This window comes from Lepidothrix coronata, unplaced genomic scaffold (genome assembly GCF_001604755.1).
Source record: "Lepidothrix coronata isolate B3197 unplaced genomic scaffold, Lepidothrix_coronata-1.0 Scaffold229, whole genome shotgun sequence".
Taxonomy (NCBI): Eukaryota; Metazoa; Chordata; class Aves; order Passeriformes; family Pipridae; genus Lepidothrix; species Lepidothrix coronata.
Window position 1 is genome coordinate 868,140 of NW_016690409.1, and position 7,925 is coordinate 876,064.

The 7,925-nt window shown below is 57.0% G+C and overlaps 2 protein-coding genes across 4 annotated transcripts in view; both read left to right on the plus strand.

The window, feature by feature from the left end:
- Window positions 1–3,074, plus strand: part of LOC108506835 (membrane primary amine oxidase-like) — an 8,532-nt gene extending 5,458 nt beyond the window's left edge. Inside the window, exons 1-4 of one of the 3 annotated variants that reach the window (XM_017834220.1) lie at window positions 60–217; window positions 1,233–1,518; window positions 1,743–1,872; window positions 2,403–3,062. In XM_017834220.1, the coding sequence (XP_017689709.1) occupies window positions 169–217; window positions 1,233–1,518; window positions 1,743–1,872; window positions 2,403–2,687 (750 nt within the window). In that variant the 5' untranslated portion in view covers window positions 60–168 and the 3' untranslated portion in view covers window positions 2,688–3,062. Of the gene's footprint in view, window positions 1–59; window positions 218–1,232; window positions 1,519–1,741; window positions 1,873–2,402 lie in introns of those variants that run through there. The other 2 variants (XM_017834218.1, XM_017834219.1) reach the window with 2 other exon arrangements.
- Window positions 3,075–4,012: 938 nt separating this feature from the next.
- On the plus strand, window positions 4,013–7,925 carry LOC108506834 (membrane primary amine oxidase-like). Its single transcript, XM_017834217.1, has 4 exons — window positions 4,013–5,599; window positions 5,698–5,983; window positions 6,764–6,893; window positions 7,056–7,925. Exons 1-4 carry the CDS (start codon window positions 4,030–4,032, stop codon window positions 7,356–7,358), a joined length of 2,289 nt encoding a protein of 762 aa, XP_017689706.1. The 5' UTR covers window positions 4,013–4,029; the 3' UTR covers window positions 7,359–7,925.

A 7,925-nucleotide genomic window follows, 5' to 3' on the forward strand; every position in this document is an offset into this window, starting at 1 on the left:
GTTCGCTCCATTGCCACCGTGGGCAACTATGACTATGTGTGGGACTTCATCTTCTACCAGAATGGGGCCATTGAAGGCAAGGTCCAGGCCACAGGGTACCCGAGCTCATCCTTTCTTCATGGGGACGGCCTGAGATATGGCAATAGGCTTTGGGAGCACACTCTGGGTATGATACGTACTCATTCCTTCAACTATAAGGTGGATTTGGACGTAGGAGGTAGGTTTGGGTCTTGTCTCTCCTTTTTGCCCTCCCCAAGTACTTTTAGTCTTGCAAAACTTGAGTTTTTTGGTGCTTATACAGATTTTCCTTTCCACTTGTGAGGTAGGGTGTTGTGCTTACAATGAGGGGTTGGCAAAACTGCAGGAACAGGCAAAAGGTGAATGAAACCAGGCTGTCACTGCTAACACTGGTAAGGGAGGTATGGAGTTAGAAGTTTTGTTCACATGAGGAAAGGAAAAAAAATTATCACAGTGGTGGTGGCTCTGCACGGATCTTCTACTGTGGGGTTTGGACCTTCGTGGATGGCCAGAAATTCAGCTCTGAAGTGGTCTTTATGCAAGCTGGGAACTCATGTTGGACTGAAAGGAGCAGAACTCTGAGGGTATCTTGGTGGGATGGGCAGGTGGTGCTGAGCACTGGCCCATCAGCCAGACCCACACTGGCCGTCGAGCACTCTCAGCCAGCCCTTTGCCATCTTATCCCCAGATCAATTTGCTCCTGTACCCTCCTGCTCCCATACCCCCCCTGAGACGGGCCTGTGTCTCTTCTTGTGGCAGGATCTGAACGATGCAGCATCTGGTCTGTGATGTGCAAATGTGTTCAGTGCCTGGGCTGCTCCAGGCGCCTCCATCACACAGGACATGCTGATGAGCAGTAACACAGCCTGTGCCAGCGGGTGCTCTGGTTAATTAGGCTGTGCTTGTACAGAAAGCAAACCTGTTCTTCTGCCCTGGGACAAGGCTCGCCCTTTGTCCCCTCTTGTCTTTTGCAGAGTCTGCTGCAGAGTGGTCTTGCCTGGCTCAGACAAGTGTCCAGCCGTAGATCAACACCCATGGTGTACACTTGTGGCACGAGGAGCTGTGGAGCAGCAACTGCTCTCGGGCAGAATTGGTGCCCGGAGCTCAGGATGCAGGGAGGGAGGACAGGGAGAGTGAGCTCTGACTGCAGTGATGTCCTTGGGGAACAGGGGACTGTGGGGACGCTCCTCAGTGACTTTGTTTTTGCTTTTCAGGGTTGAAAAACTCCCTGGTGGCCCATGACATGGCATTTGAGATGACACGGGCTCCCTGGAGCCCAGAGCAGCAGATAGAGCGTCCACGACTCACCAAGAAAGTCCTGGACACAGAGGACCAGGCTGCCTTCCGACTCCAGTCAAAGATGCCCAGATACATCTACTTTGCGGCCAACAGCAAAAACAAGTGGGGCCACCAGCGTGGTTACAGGATCCAGATCACCAGTTTTGCAGGGGACCACGTCCCCGAAGCCAGCTCCATGGAGAGGGCCATCAGCTGGGCAAGGTCAGGCTGTTCTGGCTGGGGTGGCAGGTTCTCAGACACCCCCCAGCTCTGCTAGATGGGAAGGCATCACATGGATGTCCCTTGATGGGGGAGGCACAGGGAAACACTCTTCTGGGCTGAGGTTGCTCCACTGGAGTAATCCTGTGCTGTGCAGGCTCTTTCAGGAGCTGACTTAGCTCTGCCCTGACTCAGGGGGCTGCTCCCGTCTCTTTTTGTGTCCTCAGGTACCAGCTGGCTGTCACCCGGCGGAAGGAGGAGGAGCCCACCAGCACCAGCATCTACAACCAGAACGACCCCTGGACACCCACCGTCGCCTTCGCCGACTTCATCAACAACGAGACCATCACCAATGAGGTGGGCTGGGGTCCCCTGGGCTGGAGCTGTAACAGCCACCCCCAGGCTCAACGGGAGCCCCAGGGACTGAGCAACCCTGGTATTGCCCACGGGACAGCATGCTCAGCTGGGAGAGCAGCAGCCCTGGGCAACCAGGAAAGTGGGTTTGAGCGTCCCCTTCTCCGTAAGCCCGCTCAGTGCTTTGTGAGAGTGTGCAGATCAGAGCGTGCAGAGCAGGAGCTTGTTTCTCCCTGTGGAGAAATGCTGGCAAAACATCAGGAAAATCTCTGTGAGGCTGGAGTGAGGCCACAGAGGTCAAGGCAAGGGCCCTTCCGCTGGATAGATATTGTGGCCATGGCTGCAGGCAGGCCCTGGGGGAAGGGAGGGGATCTTTCCCAGGATGGGGAGCTCAGTGTGTGGGAGTGCAGCTGCCTGGTGCCTATGGGTTCTCCTCCTTCTCTCTTGTTAGTCCCCATGGCCCCATGTGGATTTTGGTCACTGCTGCTGCAGCCTCTAAACTAACCCTGGGCTTGTGGCTTTTCCCTGCCTAGGACCTGGTTGCCTGGATAACCACTGGATTCCTTCACATCCCACACTCTGAGGATATTCCCAACACTGTGACTGTGGGAAACTCGGTTGGTTTTCTCCTGAGACCCTACAACTACTACGACCTGGACCCCTCTATATACTCCCACGATGGTGTGTTTTTCACCAGTGAGCAGGACTTCATGGCATGTGAAATCAACCCTCTCGCCTGCCTGCCCAAAACTGCCTCTTGTTTGCCAAACTTTCCCCCATTCACCTATGATGGTTTTCAAAACATGAGCAGGCTTTAGTGCTACAGGATGGTGTGAGGAGATGCGGTCAGAGACACCAGGCTGACTGTTCTGTCTCAGATCTTCTTATTTTAGTGAAGTTGTCTCAATTTCCAGTTGTGTAATGACTTCACATTTTATCATTGCTTTTGAAATAGTGCTCTTGAAAAAGGAAGCGTGATCTTCCTGGCATGATGCCACATGGGAGTCTGTGTTATCTGTTAATTGCTGAGTTTGAGTCTGTTTCAGGAGGAAAGTGAGGAGAAAATCCTGTTCCTCTGCTGTAGAAATAAGTGCTGTGTAGTGCATATCTCAGGTTAAAATAATGAAAATGGTGCTGGTCCAGTGCTCTCGAGTGTCTCGTTCTTACAACTCACAGCAGTGTCTCCTGGGGGGTGATGCTGGTCTCTGCCATGTTCCCTGTGCCCACAAACCAACCCAGCAGTGTGGCACTGCGTGCCTGTCAGGGCATGGGGACATCCAGCTGGAGGGCAGGAGGGATGGGCTGGGGTGTCCCGGTGCTCTGGGGCCACAACTGAGGTGGGCACTGGCACCAAGCCCTGTGGGTGTTGGGGGAAGGCTGGGTTCAGGGCCAGGACCCCATGGGCTGCAGCTCTCAGGCACTCAGTGCCGAGCACAGGGGAGGGATGCAAAGGGGACCTTTGCAAGGTTTCATGGCTGCTGGCAGTGCAGCATGGCCAGTGCCACTGCCCGTTTGCCAGGATGCTGGTCAGGCTCTGGAGCCCTCGTCCCCCTCCTCACAGCCCCATCTGTGCTAGGATGTAGCTCAGGATCAGGGGCACATTTGTGGGGTGACAAGTGTCTGTCCCCTTTGTCATGGCTGCAGGACCGTGGGGATTTTGGCAGCAGCAGGCGATGCTGGTGGTGGTGGTGGGGGGGGGGGCTGTGTCAGGATGAGGCCGTGGTGCTGTGCCCAGCGCTGCTCTGCATGGGGAAGGGTTGTCTCTGCAGCCACTGCTGCCTGCCCAGCATCTGCAGGGTTAAAAGAAGGAGGAGTGAGGAGATGCATTTATTTCCCTCAAATGACTGGATCCATCCCCTTCAAGCTCTGCAGTGTATGATCTGGGACCAGAGGGAAGGACAGATGCACAAGCATTAAGTTTACTTAAAATTGTAAACTGCTGGCGAAGCAGTGCAAAGTTGCCTTTTATGGTTCCCAGCAAATCCTGGCAATGTGTGAGAACATCTCTGCACGTCCTTCGAGCTCCTCCAGGCTGCTTCCTGCTGAGAAAACAGGGGGGGAAAACAAACCCAGCCCCTTGTTCCCGAGGGTCACTGGGAGGATTCTGCAACTGGAAATGCATCCTGCCAGACTGCAGGAGCACTCGGTGCCTCAGCAGGCATGAACGTGAAAACTGTGCTCATCCTCCTCGGTCTGGCGTTAGCCACGATATTCGCTTTGGTCTGCGTGTTGCTGACCAGAGGAAGGGCGCCCAGCACCTGCCAGCACCTGCCCACGGAGCAGGAGGACACCGAGGATGGCCAGAGCCTGGTCTTTGCTGACCTGACACCCGAGGAGATGGCGCAAGTGGTGCAGTACCTGCAGGGAAACCTCGGGGTGCAGCTGGTTGATGCCTCACGTGCCAAACCCTCGGACAACTGCATCGCCTCCGTGGATCTGCAGGTCCCTGCCAAGGCAGAGGTGCTGCGGTTCCTGGACGGCGGGGGGGCTCGTCCCGCCCGAGAGGCACTGGCTGTGCTGTACTTTGGGAACCAGCCAGACCCCAATGTCACCGAGTACGTGGTGGGTCCTCTGCCTACGCCAGTATACCACCAGGACGTGACGGTGCAGAAGTACGGGGGGAAGGTGCCATACCACCGCAGACCTGTTACTGGCAAGGAGTATATGGATATCAACACCCTCATCCGGAGGGAGTTGAAAAAGGCGCCGCAATTCCTCACCACATGCTGCGAGTCTGACGGGACCGACCTGGCCATCCTCACCACGGCCCCACGGGGCTTCAAGTCTGGCGACCGCACAACCTGGTTTGTCCTTTTCCACAACGTGGCTGGCACTGGCTACTACCTGTCACCAGTGGGGCTGGAGGTGCTGGTGGAGCACAGGGACCTCCACGCCTCCCGTTGGCAGCTGCGCAAAGTCTTCTACAACGGCCGGTACTTTGCCAGCACAGAGGATCTGGAGCAGGAGTTTCTGGCTCACACACTGGAGGTCGTCAGGCTCAAGAAGCCCCAGGCTGATGCAGTGCTGGGCTCAATGAGGCCCCGGTACCCGCCCGACTCCCTGGGTCCGCTGCAGTTTGAGCCCCAGGGTCCCCGCTACAGCGTCAGGGGCAATCGCGTCACCTACCAGGGCTGGAGCATCACCTTTGGCATGAACCCCAACTCTGGCCCACGCCTCTTTGACATCAGGTACCGGGGGGAGAGGATTGTCTATGAGCTGAGTCTCCAGGAAGCCTTAGCCCTGTATGGCTCCAACTGCCCTGGGGGCATGTCCACCCGCTACCTTGACGGGAGCTTTGGCATCGGCAGGTTTGCCTACGAGCTGGTCCGGGGCGTCGACTGCCCCTACACAGCGACCTATGTGGACCGGCACTACCTGGCAGAGTCAGATACTCCCAAGACCAACCAAAACTCACTCTGCATTTTTGAGCACGACTCTGCCCTCCCTCTGCGGCGCCACTTCTCTGACTCGCAGTCCTTTTACTATGGTGGGCTGCGGAAAAACACGCTGGTCATCCGTACCATCTCCACGCTCGTTAACTACGACTACATCTGGGACTTCATGTTCCACGGCAGTGGGGCCGTGGAGGTCCGTGTGCATGCTACTGGCTACATTAGCACCTCCTTCCTCCATGGCCAAGGCACTAACTATGGCAACAGGGTTGGGCCCCACACGCTGGGAACGATGCACTTCCACCACATGCACTACAAGGTGGACCTCGATGTCGACGGTAGGTCTGGCCACCTTTGTTCATGGCTGTGGTTCATTGTGGCCTGCAGCTCTGCCTGGGGTGTGGAGGTCGAGAATGTTTCCCCTTCTGCTTCACAGGGCAGCTGAACTTCCTGGAGACCCAGGACATGGAGTATGAGATTATCAAAGATCCCTGGAGCACGCAGAACACCATCGAGCGTCCGTACCTCCGCAGGAAAAGACTGGAGAGGGAGGATGAGGCAGCATTCCCGCTCAATGCCCCCCTGCCCCGCTACCTCTCCTTTGCCAGCCCCAATCCCAACAAGTGGGGGCACCCACGCAGCTACCGGATCCAGATCATCAGCTTTGCCGGGAAGCACCTGCCCATCAACAGCTCCATGGAGCGGTCTGTCAGCTGGGGCAGGTGGGTGCCAGGGCTGGGGAGCACTTGGCTCCCACTCCCTATTCCCCCACTCACCCCTGCAGCCCTGGCTCCTCCTGCTCCTGGTGCGGGGGAGCTGCCACTTCTGTGCAGGCCTGTGCCAAGCTGCAGGGAAGGGTTAAACAGAGAACATGCATGGGTTTTGGCTCTGAAATTCTGTTGAAAAGTTGCTCAATAATGTCTGCTCATGGTAGGTCACAGGCAGGAATCTGACCCCAGATCAGACTAATTTAGAGAAATGACGTGGTTTTCCCTTTGAGGGGAACCAAGCTGCAGGACTAATTCCCAAGGGAAGCACTGGCTTCCCCAGGTTGTGATATCTTCCCTTGAGGACAGAATGTGTTTTAGAAAATGCTTGGGATAAGCAGAGACCAGTCTTGCTGCCAGGGTGAACTAACAGAGAATGGTTATGGGGAATCTGGGGGAATCTGTTTGGATGAGAAATAGCTGTGGCTGAAGGGACTGTGTTGGGCGTTGAGCGGCAGCATCTTTGCCTGGATCAATTTGTGTTTCTCAGGCATGCTGGAAAAGCCAAGGGCAGTAAGGCATTCCCTGCAAGCCCAAAGGTGCTGGGGCTGCTGACCATTACTGCCATGCTTATCCCTTCCAGCCTTTTCCCTCCCTGCCCCAGGACAGATCAGGTCCCCTGGCATGCACCAGGGATGCATCCAGCCCCAGTTCACCAGTGCATCCAGCCAGCAATGCCATGGCTGCCCTGCCCTGTGCCAGCATGGAAAAGCCCTTTGCTCCCTGTACTGGCAGGTACCAACTGGCTGTCACCCAGCGGAAGGAGGAGGAGCCCACCAGCACCAGCATCTACAACCAGAATGACCCCTGGACGCCCACCGTTGCCTTCGCCAACTTCATCAACAATGAGACCATCACCAACAAGGTAAGCTGGGGGCTCTGGGGGGAGAGGAGCTGAGCCCTGTGGGTGCTATCCTGGCTCCTGCCCTGGACAGAGGCTTCACGTGTCCTGGAGCCAAACTGAGCAGATGCCAGGCTGGAAGAGTCCTGCTCAGCCTGATAAATGCCTCTTTGCTCTCCTGCCCAGGACCTGGTCGCCTGGATCTCCGTGGGGTTCCTGCATGTCCCCCATGCTGAAGACGTCCCCAACACGGTGGCCGTGGGGAACAGTGTTGGCTTTTTCCTGAGGCCCTACAACTACTTCAACGAGGACCCCTCAGTGGACTCACCTGGCAGTGTGTACTTCAGCAGTGAGCAGGACACCAGGGCATGCGGGGCCAACCCCCTCGCCTGCCTGCCCACCACTGCTGCATGTGCCCCCCACCTTCCCCCCTTCCACTTTGGGGGCTTCCTCAACGTCAGCCTGGCACCGCCATTTGGCGGGGTGTGACGGGCCAGGGCCTGCTGCCCCCTCCCCACCCATATGGGCATTGGGCAGGTGCTTGGAGGGGCTCTGTCACCACCCCAGGACCTGCCCTCCCCTTGCCCAGGGTGTCATGTGTTCAGGGTTGGTTTTTGAAGGTGCTCAGGTGTCATTTCAGCACTGCAGTGCTGCTAAAGGTGCAACCAAAACCTCTGAAAAACAACCCCTAGGAGTGAGTTTTTGATCTCCATCCAGTGTCATCCTGTGTTCCGTGTGGTGCCCACAGCTGCCCCCCTCCACTCAGACAGGGCTCCTGCCACCTGCCCAAGGTACACCGGTGCACACAGGGTGACAGTGCCGGCCAGGGCTGCACATGGCACAAAGCCACAGCTGCCCTTGGAGCCATGGTCCACCTGAGGTTTTGCCCAGGGTGGCAGGAGCGAGCGGTGTGATGGCACTCCCATCCACAGGGAGATGGCAGCTCCAGGATGCCCGAAAGATCCTCCCCAGCCTCGCAGCCACTGCAGCATCCCGACTGCAGGGCCCAGGTGCTGCCAGGCTCTGGCAGCTGCTGCAGTGCCAACTCTGCAGGTA